The sequence below is a fragment of the Lissotriton vulgaris genome, unplaced genomic scaffold (assembly GCF_964263255.1).
Source record: "Lissotriton vulgaris unplaced genomic scaffold, aLisVul1.2 SCAFFOLD_663, whole genome shotgun sequence".
NCBI classification, from domain to species: Eukaryota; Metazoa; Chordata; class Amphibia; order Caudata; family Salamandridae; genus Lissotriton; species Lissotriton vulgaris.
The window spans coordinates 864,225-888,492 of NW_028255020.1; the positions used below are offsets into that span (position 1 = coordinate 864,225).

At 47.1% G+C, this 24,268-nt stretch overlaps 1 protein-coding gene across 1 annotated transcript in view; it reads left to right on the plus strand.

The window, feature by feature from the left end:
* The window catches only part of LOC147659349 (conserved oligomeric Golgi complex subunit 3-like), a 258,308-nt gene that overhangs the window by 169,857 nt on the left and 64,183 nt on the right, over nucleotides 1–24,268 (plus strand). The window contains exon 12 of the mRNA XM_086951828.1: nucleotides 11,761–11,900. Within this exon, the coding sequence (XP_086807954.1) occupies nucleotides 11,761–11,900 (140 nt within the window). The remainder of the gene's footprint in view (nucleotides 1–11,760; nucleotides 11,901–24,268) is intronic.

The following is a 24,268-nucleotide window of genomic DNA, read 5'->3' on the forward strand; positions in this document are numbered from 1 at the left end:
GGCCTCTGCCACCTTACCCTTACAAATTTCTTGTTTTGGGTGTCTCCTTGTCCTTTATACTAATTTCTGTACAGGGTTGTTCCTGTATTTGACTATATCTTTATGTAGTTACTGTCTTATGGCACAGATCATGCCCTGCTATGGTTCACCTCGGTCCTGTTGGTACCTATTGTGTGGGCTGCTGTCTTTATCTAGGCATGCTCTTCGAGTATCGCTTCCCTATTAAAAAAATAAAATAAAAATTATATATATATATATATATATATATATATATATATATCTTCATGTATTACGGCAAGACAGTACACATCTAGGGTTTGTTTGGGCATCTCTTTCTCTCTTTCTCTCTCTCTGTCTCTCTCTCTGTCTCTCCCTCTCATAAGAGCGAGTCTTGGGTGTGGATCCGACTTCTACTGGTCTCCTTTCACCTACATGCTTCTGTGTATGGTTGATCAGTATGCCTTCCTCGTGATATGTTCCATGTCTTTTGCTGACGCATGTGTGCCAGGCGAGGCAAGGTCGCCCCCACACACCTCTGCTACTGCCTCAATTGCCTTGCTGCCTGCTGTGCCCTCGTTCTTCTGCCTCGTGTGCTGCCTCGTTTTTGTTTGTGCTGTGCCCTCGTTCTGGTTCTGCTGACCCATTTCTTCTCTGTAGTGCCCTCGTTTTTGCTGCCTCGTCTATCTCTTCTGCTGTCTGTCACCCTGCTGTGACCTCGTTTCCGATCTTTGCTGCCTTATCTTTTTTTGTTTCATCCCACAGGACAGGACGACCCAGCCGCCACCGAGCCGCCCCCTGCCCTCCTTTCCCGCCGCTGCCTCCCTGCGGCCCCGCCCCCCTCCTGCCCATTCACCGCCCCCTCCCGCCACCCAGCTGCTCCTCCCTCCCGGCTCCTTCTTATGACGCCCATGCATACGCGCAGCGGGAGCGCCGATTGTGCGCCGAAGGCGCGCCAAAGGCAAGCCTGTTTGCGCCCGTCCGCGCCTGGACCACGCCCAGCGCCAGGACCCCTGGCCCCCGCCGATGCAAGACTACCCGACAGACCTACGACGCCGCCACCCTCTACGCACTCAATGCCGACCGGAACCCTGCCTGCTACCGAGCAAACCCGAGACGCACCCACGGACCCTTCGCCTGCCAAGCCTGCAGATTCAACTGCTCCCGATCCTGCACCACCCCCGCCAAGTCGAGCACCAGCAGCAACAACCTGAAGTGCATCCTACTCAACACCCGCTCCGTCCACAGGCTCGCCGTGGAACTCTGGGACCTGCTCGACACGACAGCACCGGACGTCGCCTTCCTCACCGAAACCTGGATGAACGCCTCCTCAGCGCCCGACATCGCCATAGCCATCCCGGACGGATACAAGATCACCCGGAAGGACCGCGTCAACCAGACTGGAGGAGGCATCGCCATCGTACACAAGAACACCATCCGCATCTCTACTAACTCAGACGAAACCTTCACCGCCGCCGAACACCTGCACTTCCAGATACACACTGACCCCAAGACCACCCTCCGCGGCACCCTCATCTACAGACCACCGGGACCACGCACACAATTCAGCGAAGACATCGCGGACTTAATCAGCCCGCACGCCCTTCCTTCCGCCGACTACATCCTCATAGGGGACCTCAACTTTCACCTGGAGAACAACAACGACAAAAACACCACCGCCCTGCTGGACAACCTCGCCAACCTCGGACTCAAGCAACTGGTGACCACCCCCACCCACTACGCCGGCCACACGCTCGACCCCGTCTTCTCAAACAGCAAGCACATCTCCTTCAGCCATGCCACCGCACTCCACTGGACCGACCACAGCTGCGTCCACCTCAGCTTCAGAAAAACTACGATCCACCACCACCCGCAACAGGTCCCCCGCCGAAGCTGGAGCAAGATCACCTCCGAGCAGCTCACCGCCTCCCTCAGCCACAACACTCCAACCAGCACAACGGACCCGAACGAAGCAGCCAACAACCTCACCAAGTGGCTGACCACCTGCGCCGATGACCTCGCACCACTTAAGAACCCTCCCAGCAGACTCGGCAGCAAGAAACCCCATGGTTCACCGACTAACTCAAGGAATCCAAGAAGAACTGCCGCACCCTCGAGAAGGCCTGGCGGCTCCACCACACCACAGACAACAGGGCCGCCCTCAAGCACGCCATCCACAAACACCATCAGCTGATCCGCGCCACCAAGAAGACAGCACTCAAAGAACGACTTGACAACAACACCCACGACAGCAAGGAACTCTTCAGCATCGTCAAAGAGTTCTCCAACCCCAGCGCAGGAACAATGACATCACTCCCTCGCAAGTCCTCTGCAACTCAGTCGCCTCGTTCTTCCACCGCAAGATCACCGACATACACAACAGCTTCGACGCACAGACCACGCACCCTACCAATGAACCAGCGCCCGCCACCACCACCATCTGCAACTGGACCCCGATCAGCACCGAAGACACCACCCGCACGATGAACTCCATCCACTCCGGATCACCTACCGACCCCTGCCCGCACCACGTCTTCAACAAGGCCGACTCCATCATCGCACCCCATCTCCGAGACACCATCAGCTCCTCCTTCCACACCGCCACCTTCCCGGAGAGCTGGAAGCACGCCGAGCTGACCGCCCTCCTGAAGAAACCAACGGCGGACCCCACCGACCTCAAGAACTACCGTCCCATCTCGCTCCTTCCTTTTCCAGCCGAAGTCATCGAGAAGACCGTCAACAAACAGCTTGCCGCCTTCCTCGAGACAAACGGTTCTCTCGACCCCTCGCAGTCCGGGTTTCGGGCCAACCACAGCACCGAGACCGCCCTTATCGCAGCCACCGATGACATCAGTACCCTGATCGACAGCGGGGAAACAGCAGCCCTCATCCTCCTGGTCCTCTCTGCAGCATTTGACACCGTCTGCCACCGCACCCTAGTGAAGCGCCTCAGCAACACCGGGATCCGAGAGACAGCGCTGGAGTGGATCATCTCGTTCCTCACCGGAAGAACCCAGAGAGTCCGCCTCCCTCCGTTCAGATCCGAGGCCACCGAAGTCATCTGCGGCGTACCACAAGGATCTCACTCAGCCCTACCCTCTTCAACGTCTACATGAGCCCCCTCGCTGCCATCGCACGCCAGCACAACCTCAACATCATCTCCTACGCCGACGACACCCAGCTAAACCTCTCCCTCACCAACGACCCCACCACCGCCAGAGCCAACCTACACGAAGGGATGAAAGACGTCGCCGACTGGATGAGAAACAGCCGCCTTAAACTGAACTCAGACAAGACGGAAGTCCTCATCCTGGGATCATCACCCTCCGCCTAGGACGACTCCTGGTGGCCCCGGCCCTGGGCACCGCTCCCAAACCTACGGACCACGCACGAAACCTGGGCTTCATCCTGGACTCCTCCCTGTCAATGACCAGACAAGTCAACGCCGTCTCAGCCTCGTGCTTCAACACCCTGCGCATGCTCCGCAAGATCTTCAGATGGATCCCCACGGAAACCAGGAAGACCGTCACCCAGGCACTCGTCACCAGCCGACTAGACTACGAGAACACCCTCTACGCCGGAACCACAGCCAAACTTCAAAAAAGACTCCAACACATCCAGAACGCCTCCGCACGACTCATCCTCGACATCCCCAGACACAGCCACATCACCGGACACCTGAGAGACCTGCACTGGCTCCCCGTCAACAAGAGAATCACGTTCAGACTCCTCACCCACGCACACAAGGCTCTCCACAACCTGGGCCCCAAGTACCTCAACGACCGCATGACCTTCTACACGCCCACCCGTCAGCTACGATCGACCAGCCACGCACTCGCCACCGTACCACGCATCCGCAGAGCCACCGCCGGAGGAAGATCCTTCTCCTACCTGGCAGCCAAGACTTGGAACTCCCTCCCCACCCACCTTCGGCAAACCCAAGACCATCTCTCCTTCAGGAAGCAGCTCAAGACCTGGCTGTTCGAGCAGTAACTTACCCCTCCCCCAGCGCCTTGAGACCATGCCGTGATTGATTGATTGATTGCCATCACTGCTGCATTTCACGGGCTTTCCCTTATGCATAGTGTGGCTCCTATGGTCCACACTGTCTGGTATGTGTGTCCCTTTCCCTTCATACATATATTTCCTTGTGGACAAGGGTTGTCTGTCTGTACACTGATGACATTCTGCCCTATGCATGTCATTCTGACCTTGTCATGCTTGTTGTACTTTCTCCAGGACTTGATTTTTGGTCGATCCTTGGGTCCCTGCGCACAGTTTTTGCTTCTCTTTTGATTGCAGAAGCATATAGATTTCTTACCATTGGGCATTGGCCTTCTGGTTCCTGTGGCTTCCCTTCGGTCCTTCCTGGAAGGTGCAAGTTTCATTGTGTCCCATACGGACTGTAGTGCCATTGCCTTTCCTTGTTCCTCTCCTGTCCCCTTTTTTCGGGGTTGATGGGTCCACTGTCAGCCTTGCTGACACTGCTGTTCCCCGCCTGTTGTAGTCAGTCATTATGGATGGACCAGTTCAGCCGGAACTTGATGGGTGCAGTCTCAGACCCTTCCCTATGGGATATGGCGCGGAAATGTTTCACAGTAGAAAACTGACGGCAGCACACCGAGAGAAACTTATATGGCCCCATTGACTTCACAACCGTGGATGACGTCAGGGCGTAGTCATGCAACACCGTTTCCCGGTTCGGAGGGGTGCCGCTGAAGATTCTCCGGACCCAGACTGACGCCTGGAGGGTTTTCTAAGTTAAGGAATCTGCGGCTAGACTGTGTCTCTACCAGATACATCGTTACTGAAGGTAAGTAACTAGTTCATCTGCCTCGTTTATCCAGCCTTAAACTTAACAGCATCCATAACCTCTAAATAAGACCATGGAGGAATAGCAAGAGGTAGAGCCATTAAATAAAGAGAGAGAAGTCTGCCTTAGGAAAGGTGTTTCACTTTTGGAACTGCTCCCTTCTATCAAACTGGAAGCTCTAGAATGGCTTAGACTAAAGATGCCAATAAAAAAGCTGCATGAGTTTGCCTCCTTGCTGGTACCATTAGAGGACATGCTGCAACTTTAACTTATCAACTGGTACTGCTGCCAGTATTGTTGGATTCTCCTCACCCAGTCCATTAACTGAATCTTATTTTTGAACTTGGCAGGCAAAAGATGCTGTGATCCCTGCCTCAGCCTAAGACTCCATTACCTGAAGCTTTTTACACCTTCTGTCTAAGTGTGAGTGAATCAAATTGTTTGTGGCATCTCCATCCTCGACTCTGAGGTGGGAAGTGAAGGCTCTCCAGTTGTGCGGTCCCTTATTTATGCTTATGTTTACCCATGGCATCGACTAGCGAAGCGCGAGGCCCAGAGGGACCAGTCACACAAATCTCTTGAGATCGATAGGTTAGACAGCTCCAGAGGCAAACATCTACAAATTGAATATGCAGCGCTCCCCGGTACCACCGGTCCTCGCACAGAGGAGGAGAAGTCAAGACGTGATAGTCGCCTGATAAAGCTTTGTGGCTGCCAACAGGCCGCCAATCCTCTGCCAAGCGCCCGCAGTAGAGCAGAAATTCCGCACACGGAGGGTAAACTGCAGGCCAAACCACCCACGTCTGTTTTTTTTTAGGCCCACTCAAGCCTAAAGGGCGACAGTCATGAATCTCTTCATCAGGCAGCGGTCGCTGATGATATGCACTCCTAGTACCCACCCAACCAGCCAGTCGTCGCTTAGAGCCCACTGATCAAGGACTCAGCCGCAAGCCACTCCTCACAGCTTACTCACTGGTCCTTGACCTAGGTCCTGCTCCACGCTGCACCGATCACACCCCAGTGCCCTCTGTGTCTAAGGCAGTTCCAGCCCTTCAGGCTCGGCGTTACTTCCCTTTATTAGGGATACAGTAGTAGATAAATACCAGCATCCACTTTGCCCCAGGAGGAGCGTCTGCCACAATCCTATCACAGTCTTGAGGGCCAGTCCTCAGCCCATGCCCCCATTGCAATGGGGCGAAAGATGCCTCCTCCACAGTAGTTGCTTCCATTGGCCAGGCAGTCTCCAGAGAAACTGATGGCTCCTTGCAATCCCAGGGTCTCAGACCCAGCCGCACATCTCCTCACGCACTAAACACGGCGGGCCCTGATCCAGGCCCAAACCTCCCCTGCCATCCACACCTCTGGGCCAGCCGCGTTTTGAACAGCCCCAGCCTCCTAAACCCCTGTGGCACCCTGCAGGTATGGGCGACTTCAGTGGGCAAAAATGCTGGCAAAGTCTCAAGTGACCGCGTTGGAGCATGGTTCGGATACTTGACTTGGATTGGGCCTGGTCTCTGCTTGCCTTCAGACATAAAAAATGTTTACAAGAAAAATGTCTGAGAAGGTAAATTTCAGCGGGGCATGACAGCTGGCGTTGTCAGAGGAGGCTGCGGCATTCTCGGGGAACCACTGGAAAAAGTCACAGTGAAGATTCCTACGTTCGGACGTAGCCCCTTTTTAGAGGGAAGTCGAAAATCTCCAGCGAGACGAAGCTGCAGGCTGTAACTGACGAAGATTCCAGGAGACAGATTACCGTTCTGAAGAGGAGCCACTGAACAGGAGTTACCTCCTTGGAGAAAAACGTAGCTGTAGCTACCTCAAAGTCAGGCCGACCGGTGATGTACCTTGGGACTATCGACAAGCAGGTTGGTCCCAGTCTCCTGTCGATTCTCAGATCACTTTTTGATGGAAAATTTACTAAGTCCCAAGTTTTGGTTTTTGCCTCTTTCAGCACCTTCAGCACTGCTTTCAAGGGTCCTTCCTTGGCGTCACTCTGGTAGTCCTGAGATCTGGCAGCAAGGCAGACCTCAAGCAGCAGTGCAAATCTTCTGAGAGTACAGGGCAGCCTTCAAACAGCAAGTGTCTAGAAGCACAGCAGTCCCCTAAAGTACAAGGTAGTCCTTCTGAGAGTCCTCTGCAGGTTCAAGAGTGAACTAAAGAGAGGGTCTGAGGATTCTTTTATTATACCCCGTGCCAGCTTTGAAGTGGAAGAAACGTCTAGAGTATGTCTGTCAGATTGTTCTGGAATTTCATTCCTCCATTCCCAAGCTCCAAGGAGTCTGGGTTGACAAAAGGTAGTGTTAAGTTCTTTGTAATTGTGCTGACACAGCTCCTTTGAAATATAAGTGGGTCAGAGAACATCTTTTCCCACACATCATGGCAGGGTGGCTTATCCTGCCACCAGTCCCCCCTTTGTCGTACTGTCTGGGAGGAACACACAATAGCCAACTGCCATGCTAATCTCAGTTATGTGTCCCAGCACACAGGATGCAGGCACCATATGGTTAGGACACACTTTGGATTAAGTGACACTGCAGAAGTGCACCTTGAGTTCCTGAACCCTCATCCAGGCACACATTATCTACTGTAGTATTAAGGAGGCTGACAGAGCCCCCTACAGGATGCACACTTTAATTTAATAGTTTTGAAGATAAGACGACTTAGTTTAAACAGATTACTTTTGAGTGCATTTGTGCTGTTTTCCCTTCTTTTGTTACATAACTTCCTAAAAGTGGCATCTTCAGTTTTTTTTACTTAAAATCCAACTTCACCTTTAAAGAGGAGTTTAAATTACAGTTATTTCAGACCAACATGACATTTCTACTTATCCCTAACAAAAGTTATCACTTATTAAATGTAATAAGGTAACCCAATGTTGCCTTATGGGAGTGGAATGCCTCACGGTAGTGAACAATAAATGTTGTGTTTTTTTTTATTACTACCAGGGCATGTAAAACTTAAAAGTACATGTCCAACCTTTCTAAATACAATGCACCCCGCCCTATGGGCTGTTTTACCCCAGGGGTGACTTATATGTATCAAAAAGAGAGGTTTATGCCTGGGAAAAGGTTTATTTTGCCAGGTTGAATTGGCAGTTTAAACTGCACATAGGCTGCAATGGCAGTCCTGAGACATGTTTTAAAGGACTACTTAAGTGGTTGACACAATAAGTCCTGCAGACCCAAAGTTAGCATTTAATTTACAGGACCACTTTGATAAGGACTTATAAAGTAAATTGAATTTTCCTATTGGGTGTAAGCCAACTTTACCATTTAGAGGAGTTGAGCTCATGCACTTTAGCACTGGTAAATTGCACAGAGTCCTAAGGCCAACAAAAGCGAATTTCAGTATCCAGGAGAGGAGAGAGCACAATGTTCAGAGGAAGATCACCCTAAGGGCCGTGGGGTCTAACAATTAAGCTATGCGGATTAGCAGAATGTACCTGTTCAATATATATATATATATGCTACCTCCACTAGGAAAATGCTGAAATATGTCAGTATTTGATTATATCTGCCTCTCTTCACTTTACTCCTCTTAGAACTCCATCTTAGTACTGTCCAATTGTACATGACTATTAGCATTTTATTTCACTCGGTTCCTGTGAGAAAGAGCCCTCTTTCTCAATGGTTGCCCCCACTTTTTGCTGAACTTCTAATGTGCTTTGACTGAGTGTGCCCTGGGTTCCTGCCAATCAGGAACCCAGGGCCTATGTTCTTTCCCTAAAACTGCATTGAAAATAAAACCCAATTGGCATCTCTGGCCACAGGTCAGCTCCTGGTAAATGGTACCCCAGGTACCCAGGGCACTGTGACCAGGGAAGACCTCTAAGGGCTGCAGCACTTATTGTGCCACCCTTAGAAGCCCTGTACCATTACACTCACACACTACATTTGCAGGCTGTGTGGCTTGGTGCAGAACAAAGTGAAGAGTCGACATGGCACACCTGTGTGCCATGCCTACAACCTACTGCCCTGGGATGATCAGTCATCCTTTTAGCTGGGTGCCCTATACCAGTGGTGAGGGTACATGTGCATGAGCCCTGTACCGTTACAGTGCCTAAGTCCATTCTTAGACATTGTAAGTGCAGTGCTGCCATTAAGAGTATATGGTACTGGGAGTTCGTGATTCCGGTCAAGAAAAGACATGGCTTGGCAGTTCGGGCTGGACTGTTCCCATGAGGCACAGGGTCAAGGCTGATTTGCATATGGCCATGTCTGAACTGGGGTGGTGTGGAGTGCAAAAAAACGATGGATTTAGGCCAGATCTCTGTACTGGGGTGAATGTATGGCATTGTTCTGCATTCTGTCCATCAACTGTTGTTTTTGCAATTGTCACCCCGAGTGGGATGGGTATGCTCAGACGTGAGTCCCATGCTCTCCACACCACTGGTGTCAAACTATCCTGGCTGAAGATGGCTGATAGCCAGAAACAGGTCCTAGGATGCTTGATTCCGGTCCAGGAAAGACATGGCTTGGCAGTTGGGGCTGGACTGTTCCCATGAGGCACAGGGTCAAGGCTGATTTGCATATGGCCATGTCTGAACTGGGGTGGTGTGGAGTGCAAAAAAACGATGGATTTAGGCCCAGATCTCTGTACTGGGGTGAATGTATGGCATTGTTCTGCATTCTGTCCATCAACTGTTGTTTTTATAATAGGGGGTGTAGCCTCCCCAGGGAAGGGACCCATTGGTCCCAACCTTTTACCTACCTGTAACGCCCCTAAATTTAGTATTTAGGGGCACCCCTGAACCTTGTTCCTCAGACAAGAAACCAGAAGAAGAAAAGAAGAAGGACCGAACAGCTGCGCCGAAGTTAATAAGAGGAAGACCCCACTGACTCGGACCCAGCCCTACCGGCCTATCCCCACCTCGAACCTGCTCCGGCAAAATCCGGGTGTGTCCTACAGCCAGCAACCTCTAGAAACCCAGAGGACCTGCCTGCCTTCCATCCATAAGACTCTGTCTCCCGTGAACACCAGATTTGTTCAGATTTGTTCATCAACAGACTCCAGCTCCGCAAGGATCCGCGTGTCTGCACCACTCTGCACCCGGTGTCCACAGACCAAGTTCGAGTGGCCCAACACCAAGAGGTGTCTCCCCGGCGATCCAGACCTGAGATCCGGTGACTCCTGACCTGCCTCAAGTCTCCAGCCGACTCCTGCAGTCTCAAACCGAAAGGTCCCCCCAACCGCGACCAGGAGCTGGCAAGAAGATCCGACCCTTAAATGCACCCCTGCACCCAATGCCCCACAGCCTTAGGTGGCCCAACCGACGGTGCCTAACCCACCCCCAACATCCTAACTTACCTCTCCAAGTGGTGGTCTCACCCAGAAGACCTTCGTCCCCGAGCCTGCAGTGTGTTTTCAAACCGGAGACTCTCCATTGAAAGCTACAGTGCACCTGATGCCAAAACAGCACTCTGCACCCAGCCACCCCATTGCCGCTGAGGGTGCATCTTATGTGCTGGACTAAACCCCCATTTGCTACACTTAAGTCCAGGAACTTTGCTCCCACAACCTTGTGGTCTGCTCATCAGCAGCCACCAACCGGAGGCCCCCTATACCCTTTGGATAACATTGGGCATCAGCACTCTGCACCCTGCCGCACTAGTGCCGCTGAGGGTGTAACAAGAGTGCATCCTTGACCCTGGGGAACCCCTGAGTCTAACCCCAGAATACCAACTCCCACAAGAAAGTACTTACCTTTGAACCAATACCACCATTTACCTCCATAGGATAACATTGACTGTTTTTCTTTGAAACGTTTCGAAGTGTTAAGTTGGAAAATTTAAGAAATCGTTTTACAAGTGTACCTAATAACAAAAATGCTTTTACTTACCTGTTTACAGGAGATGTCCCAGTGTAGTATCCAGGTATACTACACTGTATAAGAAAAGTAATCTGAAAGTAATGTACTGGTCATTTTACTAAAAAGCCCATTCAAAGTATATGTACTATTTCTAAAGCATTGCATTTCTCAGTAACAGTACTGTAAATCAATGCAAAGTGCATATACAATTACAATCCAAACTGTTACAACTGTATATTTACTGCAAAGTATTTATCACTTACCTGTGCCAGGCTTGCTTGGTTCTATTAAATAAAACAACTAGAAGAATATTTTTATGCAAAAACAATTGGTCTAAAGTTCAGTCTTTGAGTGTGTGAATTCATTTATTGACTGTGTTTGTACAACAAATGCTGAACACTGTCCTCTGATAACGCCTTACTGCTGGACCACACTACCACAAATACTGAGTGAGGTGCTATCTACTTATCCTCTGCCACCTTTTGGGTTCCACTGGACTCTGTGAACACTATACCTCACTTTGGTATAGTACGTACAGAGCCAGCTTCCTACAGTTCCCACTTGTCACATAATATCCCTGGTCCTCCTCTTTTCACAAGACACTTCCTATGTACACATTGTTAACCATATTGTTCGAATTGGTCTCACTGCAATGATAGTTTCTTTTTTTTACTGCACTTTGTTTTCTTTCATTTGCTTCTGACATGAAAGCCTGGGGCTGAACGTGTTTAAAACATTTATCTACATGTTTGTCTTGCTTGTAAGAAGACCGTGGCCATGATGGTGAGCGCACATTTGTGAAACACGGACTTCGCACAAGCATGTTGTACATGCATGACACAGGAGCAAAAACTATTTTAGGTGCGTTTTTGATAGTCTTTTTTCGTTAAATAAGCAACCTCAATTCACTAAAAGTTTTGGCTTTATAAGACTGTCCTGCCCTTTCACTGTTTAATACTGTTGTTACTTTATATTTTACACTTCATGAATGTTGGTCTAAACCTTTGAACCAGTAGCCACCTCTGATGTAAGCTGTTGCTGTGCTTTTTATTTTATAAAGGGTGTAAACCTAAAATTATCAAATGAGATACAATTATTGAGTGTTTAGCTAAGTAACCCTTTCTTTCTGTTTTTTTTCCAGTGAACTATTGGAAAAGCTCTGTTTGTCTCTCTATGATGTGCTGAGGCCATTAATCATCCATGTTATTCATTTAGAAACTTTGTCTGAACTTTGCGGTATTCTAAAAACAGAAATGCTTGAAGACCACGTACAGAACAATGGTAATTTTCAGCTTTTATGAAGTGCATGAATTTTAAAAGATTTAGGGGAGCTGATAATTTCCTTCTGGTTTCCACAAAACAGGCGAGATCTTTTTAAGAAATGTGTGCTCATCCTCTGATTTGGCATGCGTATTGTGTTGCTTTATCTTGCAAGGACTATATGTATTCTCCTAGCCCTTTTACCTATTGCTTTAGTGATGACTGAAATAATTCACTTAAATAAGAAACGTTACATTTAGTAAGGGACCTCTTGTGGTGTAAACATATCAATTAAACATGCAAGCTGATTTCAAGTTTGAAATATCTCTTTAAATTGTGACTGCTACTGTTAATGCAGTGGCAATTCATAAAACAAATGAAAGCATCATGCAGAATAACTGTGAATTACCTTTCTCTTGTAAAAATGGGACTGCTGTGCCCAATTATTAATCTGACATTTGCATTGAAAACTGTCCATTACTAATACCAATCCAGTCTCGGAACTCTTTTTCCCATACTTCAAGTCAAGAATATGCTTAGAACTCGAATACAAAATTATCCAACAAGAGATATTAATTTCTATTTGTGAACAGTGAATTGCTCAACATACAGTATCACAGAACTCTGCTGCCACTGAACTCATTTTTTGTTATCTTTTTTTAACCTTTCCAACGAAAAACCAGTTCATTCACATGGGCATCTCCATGTCTCAAAGAATGCCTGTAGCCTACTGAGTCCCCTAGGGTTCCATACTTGTCCCTTGTCATTCCAGTCTCTACATGGTATCCACTGGGCTCTTTTCACAGATACCAGTAGCAAAATTCCCCAACATGCTGATGATGACACATCTCTGCTTGAAAGTCTCCTCTGCTCCAGACATCCACAGCCTCAAACATAACAAACACCTATTCCTACCTGAAGCTCAACTACACCAAGGTAGAATTCATAATAATTGCCAAGAAGAACAAGCAAATTATAGTCACTGAACCATGACAACTTTGAACTCTACCTTTCACTGAATGCCAAGTTACGTGGATGCACGCTGGACAACAGCCTCACACTCACAGGACACATTGCCCAAAAAAAAGAGTTGGCATTGGATCAGCTGTCTCTTCCAAAGAAAATGAAGGTATTTATTTTCGAATGTGACCTCCGAAATTCTGTTGAAGCCTTGCTCTTGCATCTGGATGGTAATTACGCCTTGCTCCATGGCCTGCCAGATTCCACATTGCACCGCCCTCGCCCCTCCCCCTTAAAGGGCCCACATACCGCAGAACTTTTTATTTAGGGGTTTGAAAAAATATGGTAGCATCACCCCCATCCTGATGGGACTTCATTGCCGGCCCACACCATCTAAAAAACAAGCGGCATCATTTAAAAATTATTCCGACCAACACCCTCTGTTATCTTGTAGACAAGATCTCCACCTCTGGTGGTTGGTTCTCAACACACCCACAGCCGGAAGATCATCAGACTACAGACTAAGAAGTGTGATAAAAAAGAAAAAAACATGCCTTTTCAATTTGTTCACTCAGGATCTGGAACAGCATCTCCGTAACCATCAGTACTGCATCCATTTAGGATAAAGTGCTTCAGAACCTGTATACCTCTCCTATCATGCATTGACAGTTTCCTTGCCATTGGCTATGTTGACTGCTTCCTTGCCTTTAACTCCATACAGTGGCCTGGTACCATTGTGCTACTTTTGCACCCTACAAATGCCAGATACATATAGAAACTCGCACATACATAAGCATATACCTATACGACTTCACATTTTCTGTTTGTATTTTTATTTTTTTAGTTATATTTTGGGACATCTGATTTAATATAAAATATAAAACTACATAGTCTATTGCCTTTCAGTTTGTATGACACAACTTTTTTAATTTTATTTTTTATTGTAGATGGCACATCTCCTGTAGTTTCCTGGCAGTAAATTGTTTCTTCTAATCAAGTAGGGGGAGTTGGAAAGGGTGATCCTTTCAGTTTCCAAGATACATATACTAATAAAAAGGAGAAAGGATCACTTGTCCTGCACAACCTTAGGTCTGCAGGAGGAACGGGTGAAAGTCCCAAAGTAAAAGGCATCCCGGGGTTCTCCCCGGGATGCCTGCCCCCAAAGTTTTTGGCAAAAATGGCAGCTATCATTAATCCATATGTGAACCCCCTGCTGAACTGTTCTCTTGCACAGGGTGTGGTTCCCCAGTCTTGGAAGCAGGGGATGATTATCCCCTTGCTCAAAAAGCCCGGTTTGGACGCGGAGGTGCTGGCGAATTATAGGCCTATCTCGCTCCTGCCTGCTTTCGCGAAGGTCATAGAAAAGCATGTGCACAAGGTGTTTGCCGATTACCTGGAGTCCCACGACCTACTGCACCCCACCCAATCGGGTTTCCGCACCAATCTTAGCACCGAAACAGCTCTCCTGGAAGTCTCGGAGGCGATTAAGGAGGTGCTGGATTCGGGTGGTAGGGCGATGCTGGTGATGTTAGATCTGTCGGCGGCCTTCGACACCGTCCCCCATGAGGGTCTTCTTGCAAGACTCTCAGAGATTGGTCTCCGGGGGACGGTGCTCCAGTGGTTTCGTTCGTTCCTGGCAGGCCGTCGACAAACGGTCTGGGCCTCTGCTTGCTCCGCCGAGATGTCGCCATTGGGTGTCGGAGTTCCTCAGGGCTCAGTATTGAGCCCAACTCTATTTAACATCTTCATGACCCCTCTGGCGGAGTCTTTCGGGGCTCAGATCGTTTCCTACGCCGATGACACCCAGCTCCTCTTCACCTGTGAGAGGGGTGCGGATTTCGATGGAGGTAGGATCCAGGGTTGCCTTGAGGCTGTGTTTCAGTGGTTCCAACATAACAGCCTCAAGTGCAACTCGGATAAATCCGAGGTCCTCTTCTTCGGGTGCAGTTCGGATCCAGACTGGAAAGTGTGGTGGCCTGAGAACATGTTTCCACCAGCAAGTTCGTCCCAGGTGGCAAAAAACCTTGGGATTAAGATTGACAATGGCCTCACACTGCGCTCACAGGTAATTGGTCTCACTGGCACCTGCTTTGGCCTGCTCCGGATGCTGCGTAAGTTTCTCCCCCTGTTATGGGAGGAACATAGGAAGATCACAGTGCAGGAGATCATTGGCTCGAGAATTGACTACTCTAACATTCTTTATCTCGGCCTGCCAGAATATCTGCTTCAACGGTTACAGGTGGTCCAGAATTCGGCAGCACGGGCCATCTTTGGACTATCTCGCCGTGCCAGAGCCTCGGGCCTCCTGGAGGCACTGCACTGGCTTCCTGTCCGGAAGCGGATAATTTTTAAGACCCTGACTCTGGCACATAAAGCTTTGCATGCCTCCGGAGCGAAATACCTTCAAAAAAGGCTGACCTTCTACCATCCAGCCAGGTCGCTGAGGTCAGAATCCTTGTTTCTTGCTGCGGTGCCTCGTGTTAGGAGAGCACGTATTGGAGGCCGCTCTTTTAGATTATTGGCGCCCCAGTTGTGGAATAAGCTGCCAGTGGCCCTGCGCAGCACCCCAAACTTGTTGGCTTTTAGGAAGGGGCTCAAAACCTGGCTTTTTACCTCTTAGTTTTTTTCTGGGCTTTTCTGGCTTCCTTCTCTCTGCCCTTTATTTGTTTTTTTCCTGTTATGTTATGAGATTGGTGTGCAATTCAAAGCGTCGGGACACTCTTTCGAGTAGCCGTACGCTATATAAAACCCGGTATAACATAACATAACATAACATAACAAGACCCTCATGCACGTGATGGGTATGATGGTATTTGAGCGGTATATCTTGGTTCTCCGCTGTCTAATCACGTGTGTGCATAATCATCAGGTCGATCAGGTTATGCAGCCTCCACCAGGAGGTTCTTACCCAAGGTTGAAACAGTAGTGAGCCAGTGATAAGGGATCTTAAAAAGCCCGGAAAACCAGTAGGGTAATTTTATTGAGTCTGGGTTTGGGTCTGGTTAGCTCTGAAGTAGTGCATCTTAAGATTTTTTTATGAGTCATAGGTGCACTTAGAGTAAAAATTCAAATATTGTGAGGAGGAGTTAAAAATTGGTCGACATGTTTCTGCCTTGTCTGCCTTAATTAGGACTTACGGGCATTCATCAGGACCGTTATGCGAATAACGTGTGGGGGGAGGGAGTTAAGTGCTCTCAAAAGTAAGTGTTTAGAAAATAGGAAATTAACCTGTTTCCTTTTGGTAAAGGTCTCAGTGTACCTTGCGCATATAGTGTTTGCGCTTCAATCGGGTGATGGGCTCAAGGGAGACTCTTGCGTCCACTCCTTGCGTCTTCTGTGCGTTTGCGCTGCTCACATCCACCCGGAAAAAGTAAATTGTTTCTGCTTGTTGGAAAACCAGTGCCGAAGCTCTGGACTGTGCTTTTTTTAACCTAAACATATTAATTCAATCAGAGTAGTTCACTTTTTTCAAGTAAATGAAGAGGGAGCTTTTACAGGTTTGTTTTTTTGTTCCTCTCCACAACCACCATACTGTAACCATTCATAAAATGCCCTTCATGTGAAACCATACTGTAACCATTCATAAAATGCCCTTCAGAAAATGACCACAACTAAATAATCATCCTCTGCGTACTACATTCCCACATTAAAGAGTAATGGCAAGCAAAATCCGTCCCAGAGGCAAGAAATTCTCCTCAAGGGCAGAAAAGTTTCCAGAGCCTCATTAGAAGGAGCGGAATGTGGATCTGGCAGCAAGGACCTGTCAAAGAGAGCCACTGCTCCACATTTGCCCTGTCAGAACTACTATAGACTATATGTTTAAAGTTTCCAGAAAAAGGAGCAGCAGTTGTGGTAATGTTGCGTTAAACTTGGCATCTCCAGTCAGTGGCAAGAATTTATTTAGCTAAATATTCAACATTGAAGAAGAGGTCTGCATGATGTCTCATTCAACGTTGAGGCCCAGTGCATTTGTACAAAGTCCTAGCGCTCCGCATCTATGAAGTCTGAGACCGAGTACTAAGAATATCAACATTGAGATGGTTAGAGTACTTATTGAGGTGTCTTTAGAAAACTGGGACTTCTGTTTTCTGTCTATAAAAAGTTTTTCAACTGAACAATGTTCACAGAGCCTCACACTTGGAAACTCTTCAAAAAAGTAAAGAACCAGCCGATCCTTTTCAAGAGATGCATAAACATGCTGAAGAGAGACTTAATACAAGTGCCTCACAACAGTCCAGGCAGACACCAGTTCTACCTCAAATGTCTAGAACAATGAGGAATGAAACCACCCAAACTCATCTTGGGGAATATGTACACCCACCATTTGGACTACTCCACCAGTAATAATGTCAAAGATCAGCATGATTGCTTTTTAGGTGTTCTGGCACTGGGGTGATATTATGCTAACAATTTCCTCTGAGTTATCCCAAGCCATTCATAATGCTTGTAACTGTGAAGCACCGTGGTCCCCAGAAAGCAAAGGGTGCATTCATTCCAGTTAGCGTCAGCAACAAGTAAATGAATATTAACTTGGCTTCTGAAAAAATGTGCAACACCAGAATAAGACTTTTCTGAAAACAGAACCTCCAAAGGTTCACTAATAGTTTCATCCAAAGTGAATTAGATGGCTTATTGGATCTAAGGCTAAGATCCTTAGCAGGATCTACTGAACTCCTAGGGCAATACAATTGAGTCTTATGGAAATGGAGAGGGGATTTGCAGGTCACATATTGAAGGCATGAATGAAGACAGGCTGGTGATGTCAAACTAAGTAATTAGTGTGTTGGTAGTTGCTGCAGAGTTTGCAACCTATTAATATTCCTATAACTTGTATTTCTATAGGCCAGCATCATGATTTTGCATTGCAGAGCTGAAGCCATGCATGCAGCAGAAAAACCCCTGTATACTGTTTGTAAACCCATCAGTCAGTATACCCATTGCAACATAGTATGAATGTTCAGGCTAGTCTGCTGAAGGCTGTAGGCCTGCAAAAGTGTACAGTAAGCATTATAGAGCTGACTGATACTCCCACCACTAGTGGGTTTAATCGCTCTAACAACACTTCTGGTACAAAACTTGTAGTAGCAATACTAATGGCCCAAGCACCATCAATGAAAGGCTTCATGGGAAAGACAATACACTAGGTAGTAATATAGCGAGTGGATTCGCTCTGAGGTTCAATTAATCAGCTACTTTCCAAAGCCATACAAAAAAGGGCATTTATTCAGGCTACTTTCTGGTATGAGAAAAGGGACCAAAGAAGGTGTTCAGACCCCTCCAAGATATCCAAACATCTAACAAGTGGATAAAAAAATGAAAAAGTCAGAAGGCTGTTCCTGCATCATGTCTTTCACAACTTCAGTGGGGAAATTGAATGTTGACACACATAAGAATTGCTACAAAGAAAAACGTTGATTTTTAAAAAATTTTTTTTATTGAAGGTTCTTTTATTAAACCTATATGGTTATGTTATATGTATATGTAAAGCACACAAAGCACCCAGGAGGGTCTCCTGGCTCTGCTGCAGGAGCTGTATGGGCCAAGCCAGAGTTCGAGCTAGGTGAAGAGTCAGGCCTTCAGAGTTTTGTGGAAACAGGAAATGAGGCCGTGGCTCTGATGAGCAGGTTAAAGATAAGTAGTTAAGAAACTACTGGTAATGAGCACTGTTCCTAACGGAAACAGCCCTGTTTTCCAAACAATAATACTGACTCAAAAGTTAACTCAGCACTTTATCAAATTAAAAGTGCTGAGTTAACTTTAGAGTCAGTATTATTATTGTTTGGCAAACATGTTTGTTTCCATTAGGAACAGTGCTCATTACCAGTAGTTTCTTAACTACTGTTATTTAGCTTTTCACTTATTGTGTAGCCAACACAATTTGGTAGTGTTGCACCCTTTGATTAAATAGCTTATAGTGAAACTTAACGCACAAGTGCACCCCTGACTTTTCTTTGTTGTTCTTCTCTGATGAGCAGGGCCAAGTAATTCCAGGCTTTTGGAGCGAGGTAGGAAAATGCACGACTGCAGGTTCTTGTTTTGCGTATGGGGTCGTACGTTCGGCTGAGCAAAGGTGTCTGGTAGATTTGTGGCATTTTATGTGGTGCGGTAAGCAGGGCCAATATTGTGAAAGGCTTTGTATGTATGAGTGAGGAATTTGAAGAGTCTTCATTTGAGGATTGGGAGCAAGTTGAGTTATTTTTAAGTACGGGCTCATGTGAATTCAGGGTGGGAGGTTGAGGGTGAACCTGGCCACGAGTTTTGTATGGTCTGCGTTGCTGTAGGCCAGCTTTCTGGTGATGAGTGTTTGGTTGGCGGTTCTGCGAGTGTTGTTTGGAGCCATTTGAAGATCCTGAGCATCTTGAGTGTGTGGAAGCAGAAGACTGAAACTTTGTTCACTTGGCCAGTCATAGTGAGTTGATTGTTGATTACTGTTCTGAGGTTCTTTCCATGGGTTGCTGGGAGGGTTGTGGATCAACAGGCCACCAGGTGAGTCCCAGAGCAAGGTATCTTTCCTGAAGATTACTATTTCCGTCTTGTCTGTGTTGAGCTTGAGGTAGTTGGTTTTCATCTGTCTAATGACTTTGTTCATGCAGTTGGACAAATTGGTCCAGGTATTAGGCATCTTATAGGAGAGGGAGAGTATGAGCTGGGTGGCATCAGTCTAGGATACGATGTTGATTCCATTAGCACACATGATGCTGGTGAGTGGGGTAATGTAGACTTTGAATGGAGTGGGGCTGAATGAGGATTTTTGTGGAACTTCGCAAATGAGTTTACCAGCGTGGGCTGTTAGCGGGCCCGGCTGATCGACTGGGTGCCGCTTGTCAGGAAAGAGTAAATCCTGTGCAGAAAACGGATGCCAGCTTTATACAGTCGCCGGATAATAATGGGATGGGAGACCGTGTTGAAGGCTGTGGAAAGATCCAGTAGGAGGAGGGCCATGGCGTTGCCTTTGTCTGTGATCATTCATCTATTGTACATGTCAGGAATGAAGGCAGTCTCTGTATTGTGGTTGGCCCTGAATCAGGATTGAGTGTTGTTGGGGCGGTGGTTGTTAGTCAAACGGGTGACTAGGCTTTTGTTGATCATCATTTCCATTACTTTTGCTGTGTAGGGTAACAGGGAGATAGGCTGATAGCTAGCGTCTTTGAATCTGCTAAGGGTTTCTTAGGGAGAGGGAGTACAGTGGCATGTTTCAAGCTGTCTGATCAGATGGCTGTAATTATTGAGTCCTCTGGATCGTGAGGGCTATGCTGATGGTGTCCAGTCATGTGATGGAGACGTGGTAAGGGAAGAGGTCCCAGAGTCCTCTGGAGTATATGGGCTGTATGGTTGTTGCGGTTTCTTGAGTGGTGATGATGGACCAGGTTGTCCTCTGGGTGTTGGTAGAGATGAACAGAAGAGCTGAGAGGGTGGAAGAGTCTAGGTGTGAGGCCCAAAGTTTTCATAGATGCTGGAATACTTGTTGGTGAAGTATAGGGACAGCTGGGTGCAGAGGTCCTAAAAGGGGGTTACGCTGGTGGAGCTTGCTGCTGGAGAGGTGAAGTCTTTCAATATGGCAAAGATTTCCTTGTTAGTGTGCTTTCAATGTGATTAGTTAGTGTGGAGCGATTGGTGACTCTGATTTGCTGATGGTAATGTCTGTGAGCGGATTTGTATGTTCTCTCGTCAGTGTCGTTCTGACTTTGTCTCCATCTGATTTCAAGTTACTTAAGGTGAAGCCTGCGCTTTTATGTGTAGCAGCTTTCATGAGGTGTAGCTCTTGTGGCTTTATTGGCTTTGAGAGGAGCAAGGGTATCAGGCAGTGATCCAGGCATTGAAGTTGGGGATGGATTCTGGGAGGTTGTTGTTGTGTCAAGGCTGATCGTGTAGTAGTTCAGAAGACCTGGATGCTTCTGAGATCTTGTTCCTGTCCTGTGATGAAGATTTGGTGATGGTGTGTCTGTGGTTGTGTGATATGATTAGGTTAACATTGATGAGAATGAGGTCGGACCAGGTGATTGTTGTGGGCTTGTCTACTATGATGTTGCTGAGGCTGGGGAAGATGGGTCCCAGTAGGTGTCCGGCGACGTGTGGTGCCTTCCACTCACTGGCTGAGTCCTCATTGAGGTTGGTTGTGTTGATCAATGAGGTCCTCCAGCTGGTAGTTGAGGTCGCTGAAGAGGTTGAAGGCACTGATTGAAAGAGTTGAGAGTTTAGAGGACCGATGAAGTCAGCATTGGTGCTGCTGAAGTTGGCACGTGGCCCAGGAGGGCAATAGATGGAAGTGCCTTTCAGGGTGTACTTGGTAGTGATGAGGTCAGGAGTTCCATGTTTCTGGTGGTGCTTTCTAAGATGGTAGAGCATTTGATGAATGGAAGATGATAGCGATTCCTCCTCCAGGTCTGTTTGTCTTGCGATCTTGTATCTGGGGGGATTACTGTGGCGATGGTAGGGACGGACGAGGGAGTCAACCAGCTTTCAGTCAGGAAGAGAAGGTCCGGTGAGCAGTTGTGTAGCAGATCCCAAATTTCAGTGGTTTGTTTAGTGAGGGAGTGAGTGTTTATTAATATGCAGGATAGGGTGGGGTGTGGGTTTGGTGTGTGGTCTTGTGTGTTGAGTGTGTTGGGCGGGTACAGGAAAATGCATGTGATATGGCATGTGGCGCAGAAGAACTCTCCTTTAGCATTGTGCGGTGAGACTCTGAAGCAGTGCTTGGAGACCCAGCTGCGGTTCAGGGCGCAGTCACTGTGGACTAGCGATGAGGGGGTTGTGATGGGGTGTCAGAGCCAGGGGTCCAGGCAATGGGTGCAGACTTGCTTGCCTTTGGTGTTGTCTGCTACAAGTGTCTGTACTGCAGCTCCACTAGGTGAAGACCGGTTTGGCTGGAAACCGGTGATGTCAATCCCTTTGCCGATTGATGATGGGATGTCCAGTGATGTAACTTTGTGTTCAAAGGATGGGAAATCCAGTGATTTCACTTCCTTTGCAGATGGATGATCCTGAAAATCATAGTCACAAAAAGGGTTTTTAGGTGCAAGGTACTCATAGTAGCCCACCACAATTCTTAAGCCACATCTACTGCTAGCTAACCTAAGGGCTTTTTGAAGCATGTTCTAACTGTAGGTGAAGCCATCTTTAAGATGACGTTGAGAACCATGCAAACAGTGGGCACCCATGTAACTTCAGCAATTTCATAGCCTTTCCATTACAGAAGATTCATTACTTTGTAGCGGTGATAGACAAAGTTCAGGAAAGACTGTATTCCGTGTGGCATTACTGTCCCCTTTACACGGAATATTAAACAGCTGCTTAACATATATTTCTCACTAAGCTATGTGGCTTATTGTACCGTCCTAGTCCCCCGTGGCAGTCTGATTATTAGCATCCTGCAGCAGTGCTTACCAACCAGTGTTATCAGAACATAAAAAGCTAGTAAGGAAATTATATTGTCCTCCATGACAACATTTGCAAAACTATCTCTTACAATATTAGACAATATTATGAAATGGTACCTTTTCTATCATCTCTTGCCCCAGCCATACAAACGATGTTTGGGAGTTTGCCTGAAAGATTTTCAGATTTAAAGGACATACTACGGAAAGAGTTAGTCATGTCCTATATACATGTTTGAGTTGAGGGCAATTCCTGCTGCCCTGAAATCCCTCTAGGTAGCACTGAAGGCCAAATCCAGTTTCAGACTGTTAACACCATGATGGTGTGTGCAACTTAAGCAGTTAGGAATTGATACAAGTGAATTAATTGAAAACAAAACCACATTGGAGGAAACCAAAACATGGAAAACTAATTTTAAGAAAAGACCTTTTTTAGGAAATAGAAAAAAAATCAGAAATGTAAGGAAACATTTTAAAGGGAAAATAAAGGAAATATCCAAAACTACATTAAAACTGGGTGTGTTTTAGGGTAACGAGAGATTTTTGGGTTTAGTGATATTTATGGGTGATAGGTTTTTAGGGGTGAGGGATGGGTGGAGTTCAAGTGTAGAAAGGAATTTAAGGGATCCGGAAAGGGTAGAGCTAAGGCTTGTTAACTTTTTTTTCTAAGCAATTAGGAATGGGTGTAGTTTAAGGGTTGTGAAGGTTTTAGGGTTCACAGATGAGTGGAGTTTTGGGGGTTGTGAAAGTTTTTTAGGGTTCATGGATAATTGGAGGATAGGGCTTTTTAGGGTTTTTGTTAGGGTTTATGGATTGGTGGAGTAGTTTAGTGCTGGTGAGGGACTTTTAAGGTTCAGTGATGGATAGACTTGAGGGGATGGTGAAGGGTTTTTAGGGTTCAGGAGTGGGTGGAGTTTAGGATGGTGAGGGGTTATAAGGGTTCAGTGATAGAAGAAGTTTAGATGTCGAAAGGGTTTTTAAAGTTCTGCAATGAGTGAAGTTTTTAGAATCCAGGGATGGGTGGAGTCTAGGGGTAGAAAGGTCTTTTAAGCATCCGGGATATGTGGAGTTTAGGGATAAGGAGCTGTTTTTAGGGGTCTGGCATGGTTGGTGTTTAGGAGTATTGAGACATTTATATGGATTGGGTAGTGTTTAGAGGTAGTTTGGGTGGAGTTTAGGAGTCAAGGGATGGGTGATGATAAGGTGTGATAAAGGGTTTTTAGGGGGAAAGGATGGATGGTGTTTAGAGGATCTGATGAGTTATAGATGGATGATTGTAGGACAGTAGGGTCTGCTTCCTATGTTTTTTTGCTGTGTTTCACTGGTTTTTAGACAAGTATGGCTGTGGCCCTGCCAATCAGGACCATAGCCTAGCTGTACTCTCTCTAAATTGATACCATGTACTTTAGGTACATCTCAGATTGGTTACTGGGTCACCCTTGTGAGCCACTGTATGTGGTACCTTAGGTACCCAGGGAATAGGTGCACCAGAGGCCTACCAGGGGCTGAAGCATGTATTGTGCCACCCCTGGGAAGCCTTCTAAAAGGACACCACAGGTCTGCAATTGCAGCCTGGGTAAGGTGGTGTAATCACCCCTTACTTAGATATAGTATACCTATATCTATCTTTATGTATATATATATATATATATATATATATATATATCTATATCTATACTACTATTATCAAGAGAGAACTTGCACCTTTTGGCCAGGTAAACTCGGGAACCACAACGCCAATCTACACACCCGATACATTTATGAAAATGTCAGGGTGTGTAGATGGACATAGGCTATATAAATTTTAAAAAAAAGTAAATTAAAAAAATTACGTTTGTAAACAAAGTAGTCCCCTGAAAGTAGCGCCGGCCGGGACCTAGCGCTGGCCGCGACGCGACGTGCGTGATGACGACGAAGGAGGAGCGGCGGTGCAGTGACGAGCGGCTGTGCAGTGAGGAGCGGCGGCACAAGTAAGGAAAGGGAAAGTGAGACTGTGATGCAGGGGGAGGCAAGAAGGAGGCAGCAGTAAATGAAAATGTCGGAGCGCGAGTGAGT